Source organism: Ahaetulla prasina, chromosome 8, assembly GCF_028640845.1.
Source record: "Ahaetulla prasina isolate Xishuangbanna chromosome 8, ASM2864084v1, whole genome shotgun sequence".
Classification (NCBI taxonomy): Eukaryota; Metazoa; Chordata; class Lepidosauria; order Squamata; family Colubridae; genus Ahaetulla; species Ahaetulla prasina.
In genome coordinates this window covers 9,804,054-9,831,789 of record NC_080546.1, presented here as the reverse complement: position 1 = coordinate 9,831,789, position 27,736 = coordinate 9,804,054, and the positions used below count along the sequence as shown (strand labels likewise).

The following is a 27,736-nucleotide window of genomic DNA, read 5'->3' as shown; positions in this document are numbered from 1 at the left end:
CAGCACTAGGGATTCGAACGGCCGAGCTGCCGACCTTTCGATCGACAAGCTCAACGTCTTAGCCCGAGCCACTGTGTCCCCTTCTAAAAATGCATTAGGTAACTACGTAATTTCAGATCGTGGGATGGCACAAAGTCTTACACAGTGAAATAGGGATTTTATTTGTCATAAGGATGTAAAATAAGTCTTCAGTCAGAGGCTGGAAGGTCATCTGTCAAAAAATGCTCCTAAACCGAACGGAGGGTTAGGCTCAGGGATAAAATGCTCTTGGATACGGACTGGATTGTGCGATCCGGTAGTGATCGTGGCCAGTAGTTCGGCGATCTGGTAGCGATGGCTCCGCCCACCTACCCGGCTGTCATTATTTCCTGATTTTAACCAGGAAGTAATTTTTTTTTTTTAACCTTCTGCACGGTGCGTGCACTTCCGGACCGGTAAGGAAGTTAAGTAGTAGTTAAATTAGGCTGGATTAGGGATGTCAAACTCCATTTCATTGAGGGCCTCATCAGGGTTGTATCTGACCTCAGGGGGGCCAGGGTGGACGTGGCCAGCTTGATGTCACTCATGTTGAGGGCGCCTGTGGCAGCCTGAGCGCTCTGCCAGCAAAAACCAGCTCCTGATCTCCGTTTCCGGCTGTGATGGCCTCCTGCCAGCGAAAACGGAGCTCGGGAGGACCGCGCATGGCTCTCGCAAGCTCCGTTTTCGGCAGCGACGGCCTCCTGCAACCCTCTGTCAGGCCCTCCTGAGCTCCATTTTCACTGGCAGAGGCACCTCGGGCCGGTCCTTTGCTGTTTCCAGAGCCAGAGCTAAGCACCCCGTGGGCTGGATCTGGCCCGCGGGCCTTGAGTTTGACACCCCTGGGCTAGATGATTGCTACAATCTCTTCCAACTGTTTCTGTGGAAAGGGTTCTTCGGCAAACCGGGTTAGGTCAGCCAGTCCAACTCATGTTAAAAGTTTAGTCAATAAATGAGAGGGCAGATAAATATATTTTCAAATATATTTAAAATCATATTTTACAGTCATGTAGAAGATAGGTCCTTTTCCCGTATACATAAATTTGTAGGCCGATGTGGTTCTGCAGCACTGATTTCCTTACGTAACAATCCCGTTGCAGTTTGTAGGATTTGGATTGGATTATAAATCATCATCATCTTCTTTTAATGACCACAAAATCGCTTGCGGGGTGGAGTCTGGGCAACTGAATGGAACTGAGTATTTACTGGCCGGATGCCCTTACTGTCACCAATGCGGAGTTATATTCAGCAGATATATTCTTGTTGTGCCCAGAGAGAGAAATATCTGCCTCTACCTGTGATTGAACTCACAGCCTCTTGACTGTGAGTTCTAGGCCACCGTACCACTCAGGACTGGAATTATAAATGCCAGAACACAAATAATCTTAATTTTTTTTAATTTTTGAAAGAAATCTTCCTTGAAGGCTGCCATGAGCTGAGAAAAATAGCTGAATGTCATTTATACTTTTCTTGTGCATGCAATGTCTCTTTTTCTTAAATTATCTTGGGAATGAAAGTTTATTGTTTTCAGTTTATTACAGTTCACCATCTTCAGTTATCTTTCTCCAGTCCTCTTAGATTTTAACTTTTCAAACTATAATTTCTGAAATTTTTATCCTCTGCCGTGCCGTGGTTATTTCATCAACCTTTTCTTCTGTCTCAAAAGCGCATCCCGTAGAGCCAGCTGCAATAGCAAGAAAAAAGAAAATTAAAATGTTAGCATTACCTGCAAAGGAAAAACTCAGAATTTAGACATTGCGCAATATCTCTTATAAAATCCCCGTGGGTTTAATTCCCCAATTGAATAGCCAGTTTGTGTGCCCTGTTCTAATCCACACCGTATGCTAAGCCATGCTAAAAATAATTAGATGGTTCCCATATTACATAAAATGAAAGAAACCCTGTTTTGCTCACTGATGCATGTTTAACCTCAAAAGTAATAATCAGTAAAGTAAAAATGTTGGCATTTCAGTGCATCATCATTCAACCTTCTAAGCCAGATGTATCAAACTCAAGGCCTGCAGGGCGAGATCCGGTCTGCGGTATTCTTAGATCTGGCCCACGGGGAGGGTGGGGGGCTGGAAACAGCAAAGGATCGGCCTGCAGTGCCTCTGCCAGCAAAAACAGAGCTAGGGAGGGCTACTTAAATTAAAATCCTTAATTGCGCAGAAATGGACAGACTTACTCTGGAGCTCAAGGATAAAAGTGAATCAATGTATTATGAAACCAGGACTAAATTTTACAAATAGTTGGATAAGAGGAAGAATGCCAAGAATGTGAATGTCTGTAGTGAATGTCTAGAAATGTATATCTCAATGTATGTTAAATTTATAAGTGAGATTTGACTACATTGAGCATGGATGTAGCTGTTTAGGAGGAACTATTCTGTATACTTGACATGTAAAAAGTTACGTAAATTTATATAAGGGTTAAGAAGTATATTATTGATTAGCTTAAATTTGACGATAATGTTAAAAACCCGAGATGTCAAACCATGTCCATTGTTTTTTAATGTGATTCACTAATAAAAAAACTTTTTTTAAAAAAAGATTCAAATTTGAACGAGAATATATCTGCTGAACAAAACTCCGCATTGGCGACAGGAAGGGCATCTGGCCAGTAAACACTCAGTTCCATTCAGTTGCCCAGACTCCACCCAGCAAGGGATTATATGGGGTCGTTAAAAAAAAGATGATGATGATTTTTAGCTATTCTACAGTCAGGAAAAATAGAAAACTTGCACTGAGAAACAGAAAAGAAAGCAAGGGTGATGAAAGGAACTAAGCCGATGAATTAAAAGTTGCTCACTGCACAGAATTAGAAATACATAATTCACTCAAAAGGTTCGGACAACTATGCATTATCTCCGGTGTTTAATTAACGTGGAGTAAATTTTTAGACTCCTCATCTTCCCTTCAGGCAAAGTGCCACCGTATATAAGCAAACATAATGATTATTCATTTCCAGCAATCCTTGATCTGGTTTTTAGGGCCTGGCTGTAGAATTAAAAATAACCAGCATTAATAACATACAGAAACAGGTCTTTTGCTCAAGCATACAGGCGGTCCTCGACTTACGACAGTTCGTTTAGTGACCGTTCAAAGTTACAGGGGCACTGGAAAAAGTGATGTATGACTGTTTTTCACACTTATGACTGCATCCCCATGATCAAAATTTGGATGCATGGCAATTGACTCATGTTATGACGGCTGCCATGTTCTGGGGTCATGGTACCTTCTGGACAAGCAAAGCCAACTGGGAAGCCAGATTCACTTAACAACGGGGTGACTAACTGAACGACCGCAGCGATCCACTTACAGTAACAACGGTGGCCCAGAAAATTTGGAAAACGGGGCACCAAACTCACTCGCTTTGCTTAGCAACAGAAACTTGGGGGGCTCGATTGTGGTCGTCAGCTGAGGACTGCCTGTATTTGGGAATCTTTTTGATGACAAATGGTCAAACTTGCCTGCTTCTCCCTAAACGAACGCTTATTTTTCGTCCGGACGTTGTGACTGTATCGCATCATCATGAAATTCTTTTGTTTTTTCTTCTCTCTGTTTGTGGAGCTGGCGTAAGGGTTCAGCTTCGTTTTCTTCTTCACAAACTCTTTTCTGTCCGTCTTGCCAGCCTAAAAAAAAAACCCCACGGGGGAAGAAAAGAGATGTAGCGATACCATGCTCTTTTTATGACCCAGTTCGCTTTTCCTTTTCCTTTACTGTCATTGCACCTCGTACAACAAAATTATCGTAAGACTGTAAGACGCACCGGCGTATAAGACGCACCTAGATTTTGAAAAGGAAAACAATGGTTTTGGCCTCATGAACTCCCCACGCATCCGTATTTTCTCTCCCCAGCCCCAGGAGCACTCTGCAGGCCTCCCAAACCCCCACATGTCCCATATTTGCCCTCCCAGCCCCAGGAGCACTCTGCAGGCCTCCCAAACCCCCCACATGTCCCATATTTGCCCTCCCCAGCCCTCAGGAACACTCTGCAGGCCTCCCAAACCCTTCATGCGTCCCATTTTTGTCACAAACTGGCCCGTTTTCATGAAAAACAGGCCCATTTTTGGCCTCCTGAACCCCCCCCCTCACATCCCATATTTGCCCTCCCCAGCCCCCAGGAGCACTCTGCAGGCCTCCCAAACCCCTCATGCATCCTGTTTTCATCACAAACTGGCCCATTTTCATGAAAAACAGCCCCATTTCTGCCCTCCTGACCACCCCACGCATCCCGTTGCCCTCCCCAGCCCCCAGGAGCACTCTGCAGGCCTCCCAAACCCTTCATGCATCCTGTTTTCATCACAAACTGGCCCATTTTCATGAAAAACAGGCCCGTTTTTGGCCTCATGAACTCCCCACGCGTCCCGTATTTTCTCTCCCCAGCCCCCAGGAGCACTCTGCAGGCCTCCCAAACCCTTCACGTGTCCTGTTTTTGCCAAAAATGGGACGTGTGTGTGTGTGTTTTGCAAGGCCAAAAACAGGGCCGTATTCGGTCTATAAGACGCACAGACATTTCCACCCACTTTTTTGAGGGGGAAAAGTGCGTCTTATAGTCCGAAAAATATGGTAAATGCCATCTTCAGCGTACCACAAAAATATGGTATAACTATATCTTAAACTACAGTATAACTATAAAAATAAAACACAAACACACATCCTTCACATTCTATACAACTGAATTGAAAACCCCTGGTATTGCATATATGTTGCACTATACAGTAGAATTCAATATGGTTACTGCCCTGGGATAGAAGCTGTTTTTCAGCCTATTTGTCCTTGTTTTTTTATTATCCTGTACCATCTGCCAGATGGAAATAGTTCAGAAAAAAAGGGTGCCCAGGATGTGATGGATCTTTTAAGATTGTTTTGAGCTTTTCCCCTTTGCCTTAAAATGCATGAACGTGTTTCATTTTAAAACATGCACCACGCCTTGCATAAGTAAATACGGAAGCTCACAAATTAAATCATAGCTGCACCGCAGAAATGCAACATCATAATAAGCAGCTACATTAGCAGAGGAGGCATGCTGCGAAGTACTATCCGCCGTGGACTTATATTTGGTGGGTCTCGGTGGGGGTTGGGCTTTCTCTGCCACAGTGCCCACCTTAAGGGGCATCCTCCCTCCTCCCCAATAAATTAGCTTAGTTTTGCACATGATATTCTGGAAGTTTAAAATGATAAAATATTTCTGCAGGCAAAATTGTGGGATGAACTACTAAGGGAAGTAGGTCTGTCTAGTCTAATGAAAAGAAGGACTAGGGGGTGACATGATAGCAGGCTTTCAATCTTTGATGTATTCCCTAAAGCACCTGAGGGCAGGATAAGAAGCAATGGATGGAAGATCATTAAAGACAAATCCGACCTGGAACTAGGGAGGAATTTCCTGACCGTGACAATAATTAAGCAATGCAACAGCTTGACTCTCGGAGTTGTGGGAGCTCCATTGCTGGAGGTTCAATTTCAATTTTCAATTATACAGAGTTGGAAGGGACCTTGGAGGTCTTCTAGTCCAACCCCCTGCTTAGGCAGGAAACCCTACACCACTTCAGACAAATGGTTGTCCAACATCTTCTTAAAAATTTCCAGTGTTGGAGCATTCACAACTTCTGGAGGCATGTTGTTCCACTGTTTCATTGTTTGAACTGTTAGGAAATTTCTCCTTAGTTCTAGGTTGTTTCTCTCCTGGATTAGTTTCCACCCATTGCTTTTTGTCCTGCCCTCAGGTGCTTTGGAGAATAGTTTGACTCCCTCTTCTTTGTGGCAGCCCTTGAGATATTGGAACAGTGCTGTCATGTCTCCCCTAGTCCTTCTTTTCATCAGACTAGACAGTTTTTTAAGGAAAGACTGGGAAAACATTTGTCTGGGGTGGTGTAAGGAGTCCTCTCTTGGGCAGAGGGCTGGACTAGAAGACCTCCAAGGTCCCCTCAAGCCTTATTAATTCTAAGTCTGTCAAGACTTGGTTAGCAAGACCACGTCTGGTGATCGCAGGGATCTGGAAACCGGCTTAGATGGTTTTACAGTTAAAGTGGATGTACTCACTCACTCTCTGCCTGGGGTACGTATGTTTTGATCTGAACAATATTCAATCTGAAGGAGGCAGAGGGTAGAGCTCAGCCCTCAGCAGGTGCACAAGTTATGCGGAGAAAGCACCCACTGACTCCTCTTCATAAAAGGACATCAAGCACAAATGGGACAGGGTTTGTCCAAGTTCCCGCTAAATTGCCTTGCTTTGCAATTTTTAAGTGACCGAAGGCATAGATGTCTGCCTACTTGGACAGCCGTCATAGTAAATGTATTAAAAATGTCATTAGAATCAAAGATTCCATTTTCTCCTGCCTCCCCCCACCCTCCACCTGCCCTGTGCAATTTTACTGTTCTCCCCTTCCCACACACTCAAACTGCATGCCTCTGGCTTAGATGTTTTTAGCATGCAAGAATCTGTTGTGGCCTGTCGGATGTTGGCCCCTTCAGCAGCCGAATCAGAGGAGGAGAAGGAGGTGGCGTGGGAGTTAGACTCAGCATCAAGACAACCTGAGAGCTCCGAGGGGGAAGAGGGAATGGAGCTGTCAGAAAGAGAGAGACAGAGGCGGAGCCTGACCCGCCCGTCAGCCCTCAGATGGAGAGTCAACAGTCCCCAGGTCTGGAGGTGGCTGATGGGGAAGAGGAGGAACAGCTGGGTCTGGAGGTAGCTGATGAGGAAGGGGAGGAACAACTGGGTCCACTGCCTGATGTGCAGATGCGGAGAAGGCAGAGGAGAGGAGAACAGTGGAAATCTATGGGCCGGTCCTTGGGACGGAAGAACCACCGCTGCTAGCGAAGCCCCACCCTAGCTCTGGGGATAAAAGGCAGGGGGGCGGAGATGAATAGATGTGGCAGACAACTACTCATCTCCCTGCCGGATGGAGTCGTTAGCCTGCGGTGAGAGAGAAACTTTCTGCCGGGGCCGCTGGCGCTCCTAATAAAGGAATCATTGCTTCAACTTCAGAGGTCTTGTCGTGTTTGGGGAGGCAGAGGGAACATCAAAATGGAGACGGGCAAAAAGAGAATTGGCGAAAGGTTGGTTGAACGTTTCACCTGCTTTTTGAACAACTGCTGCCAATTTAGGTCTGGCGTGTTCCCGCCCACACACAACTCACCAGTGCTGTGGCTAATCTTGTCTCTTTATCAGATCGAGGTTTTTTATGGAGGTGTTCGATGTCTCTAAGCGATAGCAGCTCCCCCCTGGAAAAGATCAGAGAGATACTGACAGCCTGGGGCCAAAAGGGGAAAAACAAATATTCCTTCAAGAGGAGGAGAAACTTGAGAGCCATTCTGGGTCGTGGTTAAGGGCCTCGGGTCAAAGACCAAGAGATCCTGAGTTTTGCTGCTCTCCCTCCCTCAACCCTCAATGCAAGGGCCCCTCGCCTTCGTATACTCAGGGATTACTACCTTGATTCTTCCTCGCTGTCTATTTCGACGTTCTTCCTCTTGGCTGCCTTGCCAGGGGCGGATTTGATTTCTTTGCTCAGCTGAGCGAGCCGGATTTTCTGAAAGTCTTCTTGAGTGAGAAGGCGGCCGCGGCTGACTTCCGTTGCCTTGGCCTTCCGTTCCTCCACAGGCATGCTCTCCATCTTTTTTGCCTTTTAAGGGAAGAGGCAAAACAAGGTGAGGAAACCGGAGGGCCCTTTGAGTCAGAGCTGCACACAACCTAATTTCATTTTAATATATGCCGATTAGTGTACATTCGAAGTGACAATAAAGTTATTCTATTCTATTCTATTCTATTCTATTCTATGCTATGCTATTCTGTTCTGTTCTGTTCTGTTCTGTTCTACTCTACGCTACGCTACGCTACTCTACTATTCTACTCTATATTCCATTCCATTCCATTCCATATTTTCTATTCTATTCTATTCTATTCCATTCCATTCCATTCCATTATTTCTGTTCTGTTCTGTTCTGTTCTATTCTATTCTGTTAATGGCTTGAATTCTATTCTATTCTATTCTATTCTATTCTATTCTATTCTATTCTATTCTATTCTATTCTATTCTATTCTATTCTACGCTACTCTACTCTACTCTACTATTCTATTCTATTCTACTCTACTCTATATTCCATTCTATTCCATATTTTCTATTCTATTCTATTCTGTTCTGTTTCTGTTCCGTTCCGTTCCATTCCATTATTTCTATTCTGTTCTGTTCTATTCTATTCTGTTAATGGTTTGAATTCTATTCTATTCTATTCTATTCTATTCTATTCTATTCTATTCTATTCTATTCTATTCTATTCTACGCTACTCTACTCTACTATTCTATTCTACTCTACTCTATATTCCATTCCATTCCATATTTTCTATTCTATTCTATTCTGTTCTGTTTCTGTTCCGTTCCGTTCCATTCCATTATTTCTATTCTGTTCTGTTCTATTCTATTCTGTTAATGGTTTGAATTCTATTCTATTCTATTCTATTCTATTCTATTCTATTCTATTCTATTCTATTCTATTCTATTCTATTCTACTCTACTCTACTCTACGCTACTATTCTATTCTACTCTACTCTATATTCCATTCCATTCCATTCCATTCCATATTTTCTATTCCATTCCATTTCATTCCATTCCATTCCATTCCATTCCATTCCATTCCATTCCATTATTTCTATTCTGTTCTATTCTTTTCTTTTCTATTCTATTCTGTTAATGGCTTGAATTCTATTCTATTCTATTCTATTCTATTCTATTCTATTCTATTCTATTCTATTCTATTATTTCTATTCTATTCTATTCTAAAGATAGATGAAATCCAACCCCTTCTTCACTAAGAACAGATAATCCTTGCAGTTGTTAAGTTAGTTGCACGGCTACTGCCAGATTCTGTAACAGCTTTGTTCCTCATGCCATCCATCTGGTAAACTCGCAAGATTCATTTCCCCCCCCCCACATGTATGAATACATCTGAACTATATTCCGTTGTTTCTCCATATCATATAATACATGTGGGTATATGCATAATTTTCCTTCCTTCCTTCCTTTCCTTCCTTCTTTTTGTCATGTTTATAAAGTTATACTAAAGCTCAAAGTCGTCTAAACAGCTTTTAAGTGACTCCAGCTTCCCCATTGACTTTGCTTGTCAGAAGGTCGCAAACGGGACCCCCCCACCCCAGACACGGCAACCGTCATAAAGTTGAATCAGTTGCCAAGCGTCCGAATTCTGTTCATGTGTCCACCAGGAGGCTGCAACGCAGAGGGGGGTTTCAGCAGGTTCTGACCAGTTCTGGAGAACCGGTAGTAAAAATTCTGACTGGCCCGGCCCCCATCTATTCTCTGCCTCCCAAGTCCCAGCTGATCGTGAGGAAATGGGGATTTTGCAGTAACCTTCTCCTGGAGTGGGGTGGGAATGGGGATTTTACAGTATCCATCCCCTGCCACGCCCACCAAACCATGCCACGCCCCCAAGCCACGGCCACAGAACCGGTAGTAAAAAAAATTTTGAAACCCACCATTGCTGCAATGGTTGTCAATTACGAAAAAACGATCATAAGTCGCTTATTTCCGTGCTGTGTGAATGGTCGCTAAATGGATTATTGTAAGCTGAGGACTACTTGCACGCTGAGGAAGTTTCGTAGCAGTGAGTCACACCTACACAACAACGACGGACTGTTTGCAAGCAAGCGTGCTTGTGAACATCATCCTAGAGAATGTGCCTGGCTGTCACTTCCCGCAACTCGGACACAACTAAATTAGCTAGGAACTTAGCAAAGAATAATCATACTTATAGAGGAAAGTGTTTGGTAAAAAATATATAAGGATGAAAAAACATCCTACTATCTCTTGCTGCTCTTCATCCGAGGAGTGATGCACGTCCACCCATTCTCCCTCTTCATCGTCTTCCTCTTCGCTGCAGCTGGCCGTCTCCCAACCGTCTGTAAAGAGGTTAAAAAAAAATGTGAGTGGTTTTGCTTTCTTCAGACCTCCGTGAAGGACAAGTGTAAGCCTTAAGGCTACAACATTCACTATAAGTTTTACTGAGGCTAGTATATCTTGCTGTTGTGGTCCGCCAGCAGTCCGCAGAGCTGGCAGCGGAGTCGGACAGTGAGGAGGCTGGGGAGGACCATAGGCCAGTCCTGGAGTCCGGGGAAGGCCCGAACGAGGGCTCTGCATCAGAGATGGGGCCAGGGCCATCTGGGAGCGATGTGCGGACTCCCCAGCCTCCAGAGGCCGACAGCAGAGAGGCAGAGGAACAGGAGGAGCCTGTTTCTAGTGCGCACATGCGAAGAACTGCCAGAAGGCAAGAGCAACTAAAGCAAAAAGGACGACTCAGGAGTAAGGCCAGGAGATGATTGGCTCCTCCCATAAGGCTTAAAAGAGCAGCAAAGGCTCTTGGGTTCTTTGTAGGAAAGCCTCATGTTGCTACAATTGTTTCTTGTCCGCGTCTCCTGTGTGGGGTTCTCGCCAAGAAAAGCCTTTGGCCGGGTGCGTTGTGATAAGGTTTGTGATAAGGCCGAAGGACTTTTTATGAAGGATTTGTTGTGGAATTAATTTGGACTAAGCTGAGAATGAAGTAATTCTCAGCTGTTCTAATAAAATATGTTTGTTTAGGACTGATTGCGTCTGGTAGTAACTACTTGGGCCTAGGTCACAATACTTGCACATCAGAATTACTTTGTGAATCATGGCTATTCCTAATTGCTTTAAATATTAAATCTGCCTATCTTGTCTCTGCCTATCCCTGAGGAGCCGAAATGTATGGATGCCAAACTTAAACTCACCTCCATCTTCTTCAAGGTCTTTTTCTCCTTCCTTCTCGAGCTCCAGGATTTCAGCTCCTGGAATGTAATCTTTGACATCCAGTTCCCCATATTCGTGGATCTTGGCTTCTGATGTGGCTTCTGTCGGTTTACCCTGCAGACCAATCAGCGATCAATGAATGCTACATGCTACTGAGATACTTATTTCTAAAAAAGATGCTTCAAGACAACTAGGATGGCTTTAAGCTTGGGGAATCTTCTCTCTTGCTTCTACAACAGGGGTGTCATGCCCCTGTCCGAGTCTGAATCCGAAGGGGAAGAGAAACGGCTGACAAGAGAGTGAGAGAGTGGAGCCATTGGTTGTGGAAAAAACTGGGGAAGAACAAAGTCAGGCTGGGCCGAGCAGGGGAGAGGTAGAACAAGGGTTCAGATGAAGACCAAGGCCCACCCCTCCTCATCCTAGGCAGCGCAGGGAGGAACGGAGAAAGAGAGCAACGTGGGTTGCGTGGCTTACGAGGGAGGAAAGGGACCTGATCCTCTTTACAAGGCACAGGTGCTACTGGAATTTAAAAGGAAAGGCAAATGGGAGGGGCATTTGTCAGGAACAAATACTGAGTTTATCTGGTGTTTCTTTGAATCCTGGCATCCTCCCAACTGGTTTGATTTATTGCCGTGCTACTTCAATTCTGGAATTCCTTATTTTGTTTGCCCTGCCGGATTAATTACTTTGTCTTGCCTTTGGATTTTTAGTTGGAAGTTTTCTGCTTACAACGTTTGGGACTGAAGTATTGCCAGCCAAAGACCATTACAGGTTGGTGGAAGAGCTCTTTCCAGGCCGGAGAGTTGAAAGGGACATTGGGAGCACAGTTGGTGATAATAAAGGGACTCATATCAATGCTCTGGCTGTGTTGCCTTTGTGTCACGCCCGGGTCATCACAAGTGGTCTCCAAATGTGGCGACTTTAAAGACTTGTGGACCTCAACTCCCAGAATTCCCCACCCGACAGAGGAATTCTGAGTGCTGAAGTCCACATGTCTTAAAGTCGCCACGTTTGAGAGACCCCCGTTTTAGAAGATGCCATCGAAGGCCTAGAGACGATGGATGGCAATGACAGAATTAGCTTAAACAAGCCAGAACTGTCTCCTACAACCCCAACAGGTGCAAAGGGAGTTCCAAGCTAACATGAACCACGCCCACTAAATGGCCAATGGCCAAAAAAGCCCCATCCTGAACAGTTACAACTCCAGAATCAATCAAAAGCAGAAAATACAGAGCAGATACAGCAAAAGTTAGGACATCAGATGTGACTTACAAGAGGTCAACAGACTAAAGCACGGGTGTGAAACTCAAGGCCCAGGAATCAGATCCGGCCCACGGGATGCTTAGATCTGGCCCGCGGGGCCCCCCTGGAAACAACGAAGGACCGGCCCGCAATGACTTTGCCAGTGAAAACGGAGCTAGGAGGGCTGTGGGCGGCCTCCGTTTTCACTGGCAGAGGGTCACAGGAGGCTGTCACAGCCGAAAACAGAGTTCGGGAGCCCGTTTTCTCTGGCAGAGCACTCGGGTCCCACAGCCACACGACCCGAGTGACGTTGAGTGAAGAGTGACCACAGCCACACGACCCAAGTGATGTTTATTTTAACCCACACGACTCGAGTGACGTTAAGCTGGCCACGCCCACTCTGCCCCACCCCCCCTTGAGGTCAAACACAACCCTCATGCGGCCCTCAATGAAATTGAGTTTGACACCCCTGGACTATATAGCTTTCAGTCAGACGTTCACACCAACTCTTCATCGCACTCGGCTCTTTGTGTTTAATTTCAGGAGGCGGGCGTCAGCGGTGAGCAGTTCATTCTTTGACGTGAAAATGAAATAATTATTTACCCGGAATTTTTTCTGCAACATTTGTGGATTCAGTGACTGGAACAGGTGGATGAGTGTCTTTGCCGACATCACTACATCTGTGAAGAACAATTCATAACGCTGAGCATGATTTGCAAAGCTAAGTTCAGATATATATATGTATATATGTATGTATGTATGTAGGTCTTTGGTTATTCGGGTTTTCTGAAGCACGAAGCTGAAGCCTGAAGATGACGAATGAGACTTCGTCGAAACGTCGCCAAGACACTTCCAATTTTACGCGGGAGAAAACCCGAATAACCAAAGACCTACATACAAACACCCGCGAAAACCTCAGAAAACAAGTATGTATGTATACGTATATAGATTTAGGTCTTGGCATATTCGGGTTTTTTCCTGTGTAAGGTTGAAAGTATCTAGGCGACGTTCTGATGAGGTCCCACTCGTCATCTTCAGGCTGGTGCTTTCAGCTTCATGCTTGTGCGAGCAAAGCACGAAGCCGAAAGCACCAGCCTGAAGATGACGAGTGGGACCTCGTCAAAACGTCCCCTAGATACTTTCAACCTTACACGGGAAAAGGCCTGAATACGCCAAGACCTACATACCTATACCCATGAAAACCTACGAAAACATGTATATAGATATATATACAAAAAGTAGGCCTTTGGATTTTTTTATTCTTCCTGATGGCTTCCCGCTGTTTCTTTTTATTATTCATTACATTTTTACGCCTCCCAATTTCTCTACAAGCTGGCTCTGAAAACAAGTGATGTGACAACATTGAAATAAATTTAAAAAGCCAATTAAAAAACTACACTCCCTTAGAATTAATAACAAACAAGCTGTGCAAAGCTACCTAGCATCTGAAGCAAGTAAACAAGGCCCCTCGGGAGGAAAATATGAGCCTACGGAGGTAATTATTTTTGTACACACACAATGACTCACTTTTGTTTTTATGAGATCTGTATTGAACCAGGTCTTGAAGCAAATCTTCCGTCATGGCCAGAGGGCAGCGAACAGATATCTCTTTAATAGCATTGATCCTAAAAAGTTGGATAATTCAATAATCTTTTGAGTAAGATATACTCTTATATTGAATCAGAATCAGAAATAAGAGCTGGAAGGGACCTTGGAGGCCCCATTTAACACCCGTCATAAAAAAGGTCAACCAATTGAGTCCAGCCACATGGTGAATTCAACATACGACCACAATAACTTTTTTTTTTAATTTGAATTTATATCGCGCCCTTCTCCGGAGACTCAGGGCGGCTTACACTATGTTAGCAATAGTCTTCATCCTATTTGTATATTTATATACAAAGACAACTTTTATTGCCCCCAACAATCTGGGTCCTCATTTTACCTACCTTATAAAAAATGGAAGGCTGAGTCAACCTTGGGCCTGGTGGGACTAGAACCTGCAGTAATTGCAGGCAGCTGCTGTTAATAACAGATGAGCCACAGAGGCCCCTAAACTTACGACCAAAGTTCTGAGCTCCATTATGGTTAAGTCGAGAAGTACCGGTACTGAATTTTGCAAAGCTGCTTTATCTCCTCCTTAAGATTTTTCCACCAAAGCTTCCATGCTGGTCCCAAGCTCTAAATCGGGGGTCTCCAACCGTGGCAACTTTAAGCCTGGCGGACTTCAACTCCCAGAATTCCCCAGCCAGCAAAGTTGCCAAGGTTGGAGACCCCTGCTCTAAATGCTTACCCAACAGTCATGACTTCCCCAGAATTTTTGTCCGTCACAAAGTTGTTGGCTATCGTCATGATGACTGGCTGAATAGTCTGTTGAAAAGAAAGACAAAAAAAATTATGCTGAAGACTTAGTATGGGAGTCTTTCTCCGCCCACTTCTTTAAAAAAGTCAGGAATGGAATTTAATTGCCCCCAACAATCTGGGTCCTCATTTGACCCACCTCGGAAGGATGGAAAGCTGAGTCAAATCTTGAGCCTGGTGAGGTTGGAACTGCCAAATTGCAGGCAGCCGGCAGTCAGCAGAAGTCGCCTGCAGTACTGCACTCTAACCACTGCGCCACCGTGGCTCATTGTAAAATGAGCAAGTGTAAAAATGGTTGTATGTCCCTTTTTTCAGTGCTGGTGTAATTTTGCACGGTACTGTTGTTAAGTCGAGGTCTACCTGTATCAGCCACAGGCTAACATTTATGCCATGAAGCTATATCGGCTGCTATCTATAAAAGGAAAACCCAATCTTGATCTTGAAGAGGGTCAACGTCATTGCCCAGAGGATCATTGGTTGCCCTCTCCCTCCTTGGAAGAGCTTTATAACTCCCGCTGCCTTAAGAAAGTTCAAAACATTCTTAAAGATCCATCTCACCCTGGGCACTCTTTTTTTTTTTTTTGAACTATTACCATCTGGCAGCCGGTACAGGACAATAAAAACAAGGACAAATAGGCTGAAAAACAGCTTCTATCCCAGAGCAGTAACTATGTTAAATTCTACTATACAGTGTAGTGATGGCGAATCTTTTGGGCATCAAGTGCCCAAACTGCGCATGCCCAAAATGAAAGGTGCATGCATGTGTGAACGCACAAATGCACAGGGAATTGTTGTTTGCAGGGAAACAAGCTCACGAAAGAAACACCACGGAGATCTGACCTGGGCGTGCGTGCCAGCAGAGAGGGCTCTGCGTGTCACCTCTGGCACGTGTGCCATATATTCCCGTCATGGGTATAGTGTAATATTAATGCAGTGTCAGTGTTGTGACTTGTCCTCTCTCCTCTCCTCAGCCGGGCCCCTCCCGTCTCCAACCGGGCCTTTTATCAGACTCCGAATCTGATAATGAAGATGAACGGCCTGTCATGACTCCAGCCCCCGGCCTTAGCCCCATGCCCGGAGAGGATTCCAGGAGTGAAAGGACAAGCCCGATAAACCTCACTCATACAGCGTGTGTTCCTTTGGCTCAGCCTTCAGAGCAGGAAGCCAGCCAGGTGGTGGAATTGCTCGGGCCTACTCCATCTGACCCCTTCCTTTCCCAGACGCTGACAGCAGATCCAGCTGAAAACAATTCAGGGTGGGAGGACCCTCGCTTCCGGAGATCTGAGAGGCGACGCCAGCAGAAGGAAGGGAGGGGCAGGCCTGGATAAATGCTGAGTCATGGAGCCACACCCCACAGCCTATATAAAGGACCTGCTTTTGGCATTCCAACCTTGAGTCAAGCAAAGTCTTATCTAGTTTGCTGATATTGGACTCTATCGCTGAAGTCACAACTTGGACTCCTGCCTGCCCTGATAAACCTCGAAGGAACATGGCAAGCTGCAGAGGCTTCGTTGCCAAGTTTGTTACGGACTTCCTTGACTCGTTCGTCGGAGTGGAGTGGGACACGACAATCAGGGGGTTTCCAATTCAATTCTACAGAATGTGAAGGAAGTGGTTTATTTTTTATATAAAATGCACACTGAAGATGGCATTTAATTTCGTTGTACGAGATGCAATGACAATAAAGTAAACGAAACTAAACTAAGAAGTCTGCTTCTTTCTAGTGAACTTGGCTAACATGAGCTGTGAAATAGCCTCACCTCTGGTGGGACAAGCTGATGAGATGCTTGTGCAGCAAAAAGAAGAATCCTGGTAACTTCTGCAACAACAATAACAAAAGGATAGTTTTAATGATAGGCCAAGAGGTCCATGAGTTCCTCAAACAGAAGGGCAAAATAAAATCGTTAAGTTTATCACTTGGGGAAATCTTGTTTAGGACTGTTGGCAACAACTGGCACTGGTTCTCCATATTTAATAATGTTTTCCTCCCACATGACTTGAAAATGCTGAAGACTGAATACGTCAAAGGTTGAAAAATGACTTGAAGGTTCTGTAAACCACCCAGTTCCCCTTGGAAAGTGAGATAAACAGAGTTTAAAGTTTGATAAATAAATCAAAATAAACAGAAGCTCTGGGCCTGAAAAGCAACTTGCTATTTTCCGATAGTCTGACATTCCCCAAGAGTTAAATCACACCTTTTTAATACTTTGCAATCCAGATTTTTTTTAATTGTCAAAGGAGCATCTGCCTTCATCTCTTGTAAGTATCTTCTTTCAAAATCAAGGCTGTCGCCAAAATAAAATAAAATTTGTCGAAGAAAGAAGCAGGTTATCGAAAGGCTCACTTTCCCAGGAAGCTCGTGGAGTTAAAAAAAGAGAGGAACTTTTCACTTTTTCACTGCTCATAATGTTTTTCTTTTTCACTGCTCATAATGTTCTTTCTGCGCCAACTCAGTAAGCTCAAACTGCCCTAGGAGCTGCTGATTCAGTTCTACAGAGGAATTATTGAGTCTGTCCTCTGCACCTCTATAATTGTCTGGTTCGGTTCTGCAACCCAACAAGAAAGACACAGACTTCAGAGGATAATTAGAACTGCAGAAAAAATAATTGCTACCAACCTGCCTTCCATTGAGGACCTTATACTGCACGAATCAAGAAGAGGGTCGTGAAAATATTTACAGATCCCTCACATCCTGGACATAAACTGTTTCAACTCCTACCCTCAAAACGACGCTATAGAGCACTGCAAACCAGAACAACTAGACACAAGAACAGTTTTTTCCCGAAGGCCATCACTCTGCTAAACAAATAATTCCATCAACACTGTCAAACTATTTACTGAATCTGCACTACTATTAATCTTCTCATAGTTCCCATCACCAATCTCTTTCCACTTATGACTGTAACTTTGTTGCTGGCAATCCTTATGATTTATATTGATATACTGACCATCAATTGTGTTGTAAATGTTGTACCTTGATGAACGTATCTTTTCTTTTATGTACACTGAGAGCATATGCACCAAGACAAATTCCTTGTGTGTCCAATCACACTTGGCCAATAAAAAATTCTATTCTATTCTATTCTAAAACTGAGCAGTATTTTTCCTGGGAATGCTCAAAAGCTGCAAAATTTTGGCACCAGATAAGACAAAGGATAGAGGAGATCCTAATGCAAAATATAGAAGCAAAACCAAAATTCTTTCTACTGGGTATTATAGAGGGCAAATACAACAAGAGCACAATTTACCCAATGTTACACATATAACAGCAGCAAGATTAACTTTTGCACAAAAATGGAAAAACAAAGAGACTCCCCACAGAAGTAGTGTTAGCTAAAATATTAATTTGCACGGGAATGGACAGATTGACCTTGGAACTTAAAGATAACAATGAATCAGAGTATTATGAAATCTGGAACAAATTTTATTATTGGCTAGAAAGGAGGAGAAATGCTGGGATTTAGGACCATTGACGAGTAAAATGCTTGGAAGTTTTTATGCTAATTTGTTATGATAGATAACGATTGAATTAGATATCGAAATAACCTACATGGATGAAAGAATATACGTATTCAAAATGTGGCAATTAGTGTAAACATGTATAGCGATAAGGAAGTGTATCAATTATATGACAAAATTTGATGAAAATGTTTAATGCCACACTCAGCCAGCAAACACGGAACTTGGGAAGATTGCGAAAGGCCTTCCCAAGCTCCATTTTTGCTGGCAGAGGCACTATGGGCCAGTCCTTTGCTGTTTCCAGGGTGGGCCTTCCGAGGTCGATAAAATGAGGACCTAGATTGTGGAGGGCAATAGGCTGATTCTGTAAACTGCTTAGAGAGAGCTGTAAAGTACTATGAAAAGGTATGTAAGTCTAAGTGCTCCTCCTTCCTTCCTTCCTTCCTGATTCAAGTTTGACTCAGCTTTCCATGTCACGCTATGTCCGCTGTTTTTAATTTGTATTATAAATAAAATTTAATTAAAAACAAAGCAAAACAAAAAACTGAGCAATATTTTTCTGCTAGAATAGGATTCATTTCCATAGAATAGGAATTTCCTATTCTATGGAATAGAATTTCCATCCGCTAGAACAGGATTCATGTCCATTTCCACAGGAAAAAAATCCACCTTTTTGCGCTTTTCTTCGGAGCCCAGTAATTTGTTTTCTTGCTCCGAGTTCTTAAAAGAAGCTGCAAAAGGTCAGAGAGGTATCAGGGTGGGCTAAAATTAAAACTGGATGGACGACTTTTAACAACAAGGAACACAAAGCAGAGCAAACAAGAATCTCCTTGCCTATTTGCAACTCGTAAACGACAAAGTGAAATGACATTGGGAAGGATATTGTTGTGGCCCGCCAACTGCCAGCAGAGTTGGCGGCAGAGTTAGACGAGGTTGAGGAGATTGGGTAAGAACTTGGGCCAGTTCTGGAGCCTGGGGAAGGCTCTGATGGGATGCTCAGCATCCGGACACAGAGATAAGAGCCAGGGCCGTCCGGCATTTCCCAGCCAGAGAGGCAGCTGCCTTTGGCGTCAGAGATGAGTGAGGAGGAGGAATGGCTGGGACCTGTTCCAGATGCGTTTATACACAGAGCAGATAGGAGAGTGAACAACGGAGGACAATGAACTGGCTCAGGAAGCCAAAATGAACATGGATACTGAATGGCGCCTCTCTGGCTGGGGAATAAATAGGACGAAAGGGGAATGATTTAGTTGTAGCAGACAAAATTTATTATTTTTTATTTATTTATCTGAATTTATATCCCGCCCTTCTCCGAAGACTCAGGGCGGCTTACACTGTGTTAAGCAATAGTCTTCATCCATTTGTATATTATATACAACTTTTATTGCCCCCAACAATCTGGGTCCTCATTTTACTTACCTTATAAAGGATGGAAGGCTGAGTAAACCTTGGGCCTGGTGGGACTTGAACTTGCAGTAATTGCAAGCAGCTGCTGTTAATAACAGACTGACTTAGTCTGCTGAGCCACCAGAGGCCCTGTTTGCATTTCTGGAAAGTTTACTCCTTGTGTGTTTTGTGCGACAAAGACTGCCTTGCCAGAACTGATATTGGTCTATTTCTCTGTTTGCATTAGCTTACCTTATTTTTTCGGAGTATAAGATGCTCTGGACTGTAAGACGCACCTACCTTTTTTGGGTGAGGAAAACAAGAAAAAGAAATCTGCCTCTGCTTCCCAGCAATTTTGCCTCGTTGCAGCAAACAGCCTGCTTTGCTTTCATTTCCATTTTCATCATAGCTTGATTAGCACAAGAAAAAAAAAAAAATTTGCTCCCAGCAATTTACCTCCTGGCAGCAAGCAGTGGAGGCCTGCGCAGCTGTAGGCCATGGCAATTCCCGCAGCCTGAAATAGCTGAGAGTCGGGAGGCTGATCCAAGGGACAATCCACTTGTGCTAATCAGGCTGTGCTGAAGCTGAAACGGGCTGTTTCTTCTTGCTGCTTGCTGCAAGGAGGTAAATTGCTGGGAGGCAGAGGCCAAAGGGTGGGGGCCAGTGGGTGGGAGGGGCTACATTTGGTGTAGAAGACACACCCACATTTTCACCCCCTTTTAAGTGGGGAAAAAGATGCTTCGTATACTCTGAAAAAAACGGTAATTTGCAGCCTCCCGGCTGAGAGCTCACAGCCTTGCATTTATCATAACCAGCTGATAAGGACTATTGTTTCAGTTAATTCCTTGCAGGACTCTTGCCTGGACTTTCTGTTGGTGAATGCAGTTAATTCCCAAGGTATAAATAAAGAGTGGTTTTTCTTTGCGGGAGAGTCTGTTTCTTGCTTGAATTGATGCCACTTACCTCTTTGGTGGGGTTGCAGGAATCGTTGTATGAAAGGGTAAAAGTTGAAGAGGAAAAGCTATGGAAACATAGAAAGTTGTCAAGAGGTCAGCGGTGAATGAAATGGGACTACTGAGTAAAATAACAGCAGCAACCACCACCACCCATTACCAGGGTAACTTTGCAGCAAAGCCAGAGTGAAACACATCTGGAACATCATTAGAAGATGAACCTAACCTGCCAACCTCCAGATGTGCTAACTTTACAATTCCAACCGTCCCCCAGCGGACAGTTGTCGCTTATAGTACAACTCCTCTGGAAGGCACTTCCTGAGTCAGAACAATTAACCAGTGGAACGGCTTGCCTCCAGAAGTTGTGAGTGCGCCATCTGTTGTAGTCCACCAGCAGCTGGCAGAGGAGTTGGATAGTGAGGAGGCTGGGGAGGACTATGGGCCAGTCCTGGAATCAGGGGAAGGCCCGGATGAGGGCTCTGAGTCGGAGGCAGAGATGGGGCCAGGGCCATCGGGGAGTGATGTGCGGACTCCAGAGCCTCCAGAGGCTGACAGTAGTGAGGCAGAGGAACAGGAGGAGCTTGTTCCTAGTGCACGCATGTGAGGAGCTGCCAGAAGGCAAGAGCAGCTGAAGCAAAAAGGACAACTCAGGAGTAAGGCCAGGAGATGATTGGCCCCTCCCATGAGCCTTAAAAGAGCAGCAATGACTCTTGGGCTCTTTTAGGAAAGCAAGATTGCTCCAATGGTTTCTAGTTGGCGTCTCTTGTTTCTGAACTTCGTGGGGCTTTGCCAAGAAAAGCCTTAGCAGGGTGCCAAAGAAGACAAAGATTTGTGATAAGGCCGAAGGACTTTTTCTGAAGGATTTGTTTTGGAATTAATTTAGACTAAGCTGAGAATGAAGTAATTCTCAGCTGTTCTAATAAAATATGTTTGTTTAGGACTGATTGTGTCGGGTAGTAACTACTTGGGCCTAAGTCACAACACCATCACTGGAGGTTTATAAGAGATCGGATAACCATTTATATGAAATGGTGTAAAATTTCCTGCCTGAGCAGGGGGTTGAACTAGAAGACCTCCAAGGTCCCTTCCAATTCTGTTATTCTATTACTTTCACGAACTTATCACAACATCCTTGTCATTTAACGACCCCCATAATACCTTGCGGGGTGGAGTCTGGGCAACTGAATGGAGCTGAGTGTTTACTGGACGGATGCCTTTCCTGTCACCAATGCGGAGTTATATTCAGCAGATACATTCTCATTGTGCCCAGAGAAAGAAATACCTGCCTCTACCTAGGATCGAACTCACAGCCTCCTGATTGTGAAGCGAGAGCTCCACTTCTAGGTCACCGCACCACTACACTAACATATCACAGCAGTGCTCATATAATTCTGCTGATCCCGAAGGCTGAAGCTACGCATTTTAAGGCGTTACTATCAAGCCATGTAAGTTTTATAGACCATCAGCAATTCTCACTGTATTGAGATCCAGATGGCCGCCACTTTGCTCTGACTAAGAAGAATGTGAAGACCCTAACTGTTCACCCAGATCTCTAGCAAGGAGACCCCTCTTGATTCGTGATGCTTGCTATATTTTGTCATTCTTTTTAATTGACTTTATTGTAACTGTTTGATATGAGCCACGGGGTTGTTGAGAATCGGGCAACATGCAAGTTTTTTAAAAAATAATTAAATTATTTTAGCTTTATTTTGAAGATTGCTGAAGGCAAAAACTGTCAACACGCAGAAAAAAAAAATTAAAGTGGTGATTTGTGGCACTGAATGCTGGGCCTCTAAAAAAAAATCAGAATTTGGGCCAGAGGTGAGATATAAATCCTAAATACAGGTAGTTCTCAACTTACAACCATTTATTTAATGCCTGAAGTTACAACGGCACTGAATAGAGCGACTTACGACCGCTTCTCAAACTTATGACTGTTGCCGCAACTCCGTGGGCGTATAATCAAAATTTGGATGCTTGGCAACTGGTTCACATTTATGACGGTTGAAATGTGATCCCCTTGTGCGACTTTCTCACCAGCAAAGTCAGTGGGAAAGTCAGATTCACTTAACAACCACAATTACTAACAACTGCGGTGATTCACTTAACAACTGTGGCCAGAAATGGGGCAAAACTCCCTTAGCAATGGCCTCGCTTAGCAACAGAAATTTTGAGCTCCATTGTGGTCGTACGTCGAGAACTACTTGTACTCTTTATCAGTGGACACAAAAGTTGGAAGCACATTTTCCTTTTCTGCCCGAGATCACCCAAAACTAAAGCAGAGGAGATGGAGGAGAAAAACAGAAGAAGAAAAAAAACTTCAGAAAAAACTCAAAAGAATGTTAACTGTACCTCATGAATCCCAACCAGCCTAGAAATTAGATCCATCAGCATCATCTTCACTTCAAATCTCTCCTTGGAGGATTCCAGATTCTTTAACAGTTTCTCCGCAAAATCTGAAATCAAGAGGAAATGTATGAAGATCACAGAAATGTGGCAGGGTAAGCTGTCCGGATGGGCTCAAAATTACAAGATTTTTTTTTCTGTGTGATAAAAATAGCCTCAGCGTCTCACAACAAATGCTGAGAAGTTTCGTGCCTGATTAAAACACACTGATGTAGGTGTGTTTAACAACTGACTCCCACAACATTGCCAAACCATCTAGTGTTGTGCCTCGACTGCCTCCCTCTCCGCAGCCGGGCCCCTCCCATCTCCTGTTATCTGAGCCAGAGACTGATAATGAAGAAGAATGGCCTGGCATGCCTCCAACCCCCAGCCCTGGCACCATGCCCGGACAGAATGAGCAAGAATCCAGCCACGAGCTAGAATTACCGGCAGCTGAGCAGGACAAAACATGGACAGATCTCCGCTTCCGGAGAATGGAGAGGCGACGTCAGCAAAAGGAAGGGAGGGGCAGGCCTGGATAAATGCTGAGTCATGGAGCCACACCCCATGGCCTATATAAAGGATCTGCTTTTTGGCATTCCTTGAGTCAGGCAAAGTCTAATCTGGTTGCTGAAGTCACACCTTGGATTCCTGCCTGCCCTGAGAACTCTGACAGGAATTTGGCAAAGCTGCAGAGGCTTCGTGGCCACGCTTGATACAGACTTCCCAGACCCGGCCGTCAGAGGACGAGTGGGACACGACATCTAGTAAGGCTGTAGGGTATTCTATTCTTCTTCTCATCTTTCCTACTACCTACGCTGTTTCTCCCAAAATAAGACATCTCCTGATAATAAGCCCAATTGGGCTTTTGAGTGCATGGCAATAAGGCCAAGCGCTTATTTCAGGGTTCAAAAAAATATAAAACAGGGTCTTATTTTCGGGGAAACACGGTATCTCCTTATCTTCTTTCAACTATAACTTGGTTGCTTGTATCTTATATTATTTTATTGAGTATCCTAGTATGATTTTTGTTGATTATTTAGTATCCTAGCACTAAGTTGTATCTTGTGATTTATGATGAATGTATTTTTATGATGAGTATGATGATTTATCACTTATTGCTTTTTTTTAAATTTGCATTTATTTCCCGCCCCTCTCCGAAGACTCAGGGCGGCTTACACTATGTCAAGCAATAGTCTTCATCCAGTTGTATATTAGATACAAAGTCAACATATTGCCCCCAACAATCTGGGTCCTCATTTTACCTACCTTATAAAGGATGGAAGGCTGAGTCAACCTTGGGCCTGGTGGGGCTTGAACCTGCAGTAATTGCAAGCAGCTGTGTTAATAACAGACTGTCTTACCAGTCTGAGCCACCAGAGGCCCTGCTTGTATGTACACTGAGAGCTTATGCACCAGAGACAAATGTCTTGTGTGTCCAATCACATTTGGCCAATAAAAAATCCCCTTCCCTTCCGCTATGCTATGCTATGCTACGCTATGCTACGCTACGCTACTCTACTCCCATCCAAACTCTAACCAGGACTGACCCTGCTCAGCTTCCAAAAGACAATAAGGTAAGCCAAAAGCTCCTTCCTGCAAAGATTTATCTCAGATCCAGTGAACCTACCTTGGGGATCGTGGATTAAGTGGATTGCTGAAAAGTTGAATACTTCTGGTTTCTTCTTTTTCTTGTGTTTCTGGTAAAAAAGGAAACAGACATGTTCAGTAAAGAATGAGATCAATAATTACGTTTCATTAGCCTCTCTGAATTAACTTCCTCCTGGGGCCAAGCTTCAAAAGAAATCCAGTTATTTATTAGGAGCTTCATGTCGGCACGTTCCCAAGTGAACCCGAGTTGTAGAGGTCACTCCCCTTGCTGCTGTAGGTAACCCTGGGATACAGCCTTGAGAGAGATAAGCATGGCATGTGCATCTGTTTCTGGCTGCTGCCGGCTTCCCATCCCCCCCTGGCCTATGGCAACTCCAGAGGGATGCTTTGCGAGTTGACATGATATAGATGGAAAGAATCAGTCTGCAGTATCTAGCTACCCAGAAATGTTTGCTCTAGACCTGTTGAACATCCACGTCTTAGCTTAAAATCTATTTGGGGGTCCATGAAAGTGACGTCCAATAGGAACATACTGTGTATTGTGACCATTTTTCAGATTGTAAATCGTCAGTTCACAAGAGGCCTTCCACAAAGAGGGCCTCTGTGGCTCAGACTGGTAAGACAGTCTGTTATTAACACAGCTGCCTGCAATTACTGCAGGTTCTAGTCCCACCAGGCCCAAGGTTGACTCAGCCTTCCATCCTTTATAAGATAGGTAAAATGAGGACCCAGATTGCTGGGGGCGATAAGTTTACTTTGTATATAAATATACAAATAGGATGAAGACTATTGCTAACGTAGTGTAAGCCGCCCTGAGTCTTCGGAGAAGGGCGGGATATAAATGCAAATTAGAAAAAAAATACATTGAAATCAAGATGCAACAGCAATAGCACTTCAACTTATATACCGCTTCACAGTGCTTTTACAGCCCTCTCTAAAGCAGTGTACAGAGTCAGCCTGTTGCCCCCAACAATCTGGGTCCTCATTTTATCCACCTAGGAAGGATGGAAGGCTGAGTCAACCTTGAGCCAGTCAGGATCAAACTGCTGGCAGTGGGCAGAGTCAGCCTGCAATACTGCATTCTAACCACTGCTCACCGAGAAGGAGAATAAGAAGGGAATTAAGAGAGGGAGGGAGGGAGGAAAAGCTATAGCGCTTAGACTTATATACCGCTTCACAGTGCTTTTAAAGCCCTCTCTAAGCGGTTTACAGAGTCAGCCTCTTGCCCCCAACAATCTGGGTCCTCATTTTACCCACCTCGGAAGGATGGAAGGCTGAGTCAACCTTGAGCCTGGTGGCAATCGAACTGCTGGCAGTCGGCAGCCAGCAGAAGTAGCCTACAGTACTGCATTCTAACCACTGTGCCACCACGGTTCATACAGGTAGTTCTCAACTTACAACTGGTTGCTTAGAGACCATTTAAAGGCTTACCTAGGGGATATTTATGATCCAGATTTGAAATTACGACAATCATAGTCCCAACCCTCCTCGGGTCATGTAACCCACTATGAGTGTTCAGCAACTAGGTAGCATTTATGGCCATTTGCTGAGTCCCACAGTCACATAACTATGGTTTTGAAAAAAAAAAAACAACCCTGGCATTTACTTTTGGTTTTTTTGGCAAAACCACACCCACAGCAACGTATCTGTTCACTTAATGACCACTCCAAAAATATTTCAAAATTGGGCTGGTTACGTAACTGACTTCAGGTTCCACTCCGATCCTAACTCGAGGATATTAGGAGAGGCATAGAGAACCAAGTTGCAGGATATGTCTAGATCTCGGCTGGGCAGGTCTACCAAACCACACTACTCACTTTTAAAACTCGCATAGCTTTCTCTAGTTTCTTCTTGTTCTTTGTCGTTTTCTTTCCTGTGGCGTACCGTACCATCAGGTCTCTTGCTGAGGGACCATCGTCCTTGAAAAATAAATATTTTACGAAAGAGAAACGTAAAGAGTTGGTGAAGCTTCGCATAAGGAAGATGCAAAATACCACTCTTTTATCAAATTCTATCCCCTAGGCCAGGGGTCGGCAACCTGCGGCTCTGGAGCCGCATGTGGCTCTTTCATCCTTTTGCTGCAGCTCTCTGTCGCTGGTCGGCGTCAATTTTGAGAGGAGCTTCTGGTTTCGGGAGGTGGGGAGGAAAGCACAGCGTGCCAGGAGGAGACTATGGCAAGGGGCGGGTTTTCCGGTTGGCTTCACAATTGACAGGTTTTTCGGTTAGGACAGGTAGAGGAAAAAGGACACCGCGCTATGAGAAGACTCTATGGTGGGGGAATCGGACTTCTGGCCGGTTCCAAAATTGAACGGGGGGGGGGGACGGGGACGACAACGACTTCCGGTTAGGACCTTTGAGGCTCTTCGAGTGTTGGTTGCCGACCCCTGGCTTAACCCCACATTCTCATGTCCCACAGATAATATTCAATCCAAAATGCAGTTTTCCCTAATCTGGCATTCAATTCTGGTTCCACAATTGAACAGGGGGCTTCCGGTTAGGACCTTTGAGGCTCTTTGAGTGTTTAAGGTTGCCGACCCCTGCCCTGGGTGTATAGACATACGCAGTGGTGGGATTCAAATGATTTAACAACCGGTTCTCTGCCCTCATGATTTCTTCCAACAACCAGTTCACCAAACTGCTCGAAAGTTAACCACCGGTTCTCCCGAAGTGGTGCGAACCGGCTGAATCCCACCGCTGGACATACGGTCATTTTGTACACCTTCTTCTACAAATTTTGCTATAACTTGTTGGCAATGAAGAGTCAAATGGTTGGGGAATTGAAAACAAAGACACTTTTGGCCATGACGAGTTAAATAAAAATTCAGAGACAAAATGACCATAGAATCCTTTGCATCTGACATTGTCGGTGGACATTAATGGGAGGGGCATTCAATTACGAATGGTACAGCCCAGACACAAGCTGTGGTAGTGGTACACTCCAGGCGCACACGTCTCATCTTTTGAGAATTAGGCCCAAGGCATGTCGCTGAGTTATTGAGTCTGGATTCCAGGATGCACTGACCTCCGATTCTGAATCACTGTCTTTCTTTCCATCTTCATCTTTTCCGAGGAAAAACGTCAATCCAGCAACTTGGATCTACAGTCATGGGAGCCAAAAGGAATTTTTTTAAAACACCCAACTCCTTGAGCGAACAAGTTTCATATGCTGCTGAACTAACAAAGTCAGAAATATTATTCCATCCCCCCCCCTCCCCATTTAAGGAAAAAAAGTTCAGGTGGACCTCGACTTACGACCACAATCGAGCCCAACATTTCTGTTGCTAAGCAAAAACATTTGTTAAGTCAGTCCCGCCTCTCTTTATGGACTTTCTTGCCACGGTTGTTAAATGAATCGTTGTAACTGTTCAGTTAGTGACACGGTTGTTAAGTGAATTTGGCTGCCCCGCTGACTTTGCCCGTCAGAAGGCCACAAAAGGGGACCAACGTGATTCAAGGACACTGCAATAGTCATGAAAATGGATCTGTTGCCAAGCATCTGAATAAGATCACGTGACCATGGGGATGCTCTCAACAGTCTTAAGTGTGAAAA

At 44.4% G+C, this 27,736-nt stretch overlaps 1 protein-coding gene across 1 annotated transcript in view; it reads right to left on the bottom strand.

Moving 5' to 3' along the window:
• Positions 1-1,395: 1,395 nt before the first annotated feature.
• Positions 1,396-27,736, bottom strand: part of SDAD1 (SDA1 domain containing 1) — a 38,693-nt gene continuing 12,352 nt past the window's right edge. Inside the window, exons 8-22 of the mRNA XM_058193463.1 lie at positions 27,209-27,283; positions 26,004-26,105; positions 24,206-24,275; positions 22,543-22,646; positions 20,201-20,258; positions 16,153-16,211; positions 14,325-14,401; positions 13,559-13,656; positions 12,635-12,711; positions 10,771-10,903; positions 9,827-9,924; positions 7,446-7,636; positions 7,154-7,238; positions 3,485-3,646; positions 1,396-1,699 (exon numbers count right to left, since the gene is read on the bottom strand). Of these exons, the coding sequence (XP_058049446.1) occupies positions 1,649-1,699; positions 3,485-3,646; positions 7,154-7,238; positions 7,446-7,636; positions 9,827-9,924; positions 10,771-10,903; positions 12,635-12,711; positions 13,559-13,656; positions 14,325-14,401; positions 16,153-16,211; positions 20,201-20,258; positions 22,543-22,646; positions 24,206-24,275; positions 26,004-26,105; positions 27,209-27,283 (1,440 nt within the window). The 3' untranslated portion in view covers positions 1,396-1,648. The remainder of the gene's footprint in view (positions 1,700-3,484; positions 3,647-7,153; positions 7,239-7,445; positions 7,637-9,826; positions 9,925-10,770; positions 10,904-12,634; positions 12,712-13,558; positions 13,657-14,324; positions 14,402-16,152; positions 16,212-20,200; positions 20,259-22,542; positions 22,647-24,205; positions 24,276-26,003; positions 26,106-27,208; positions 27,284-27,736) is intronic.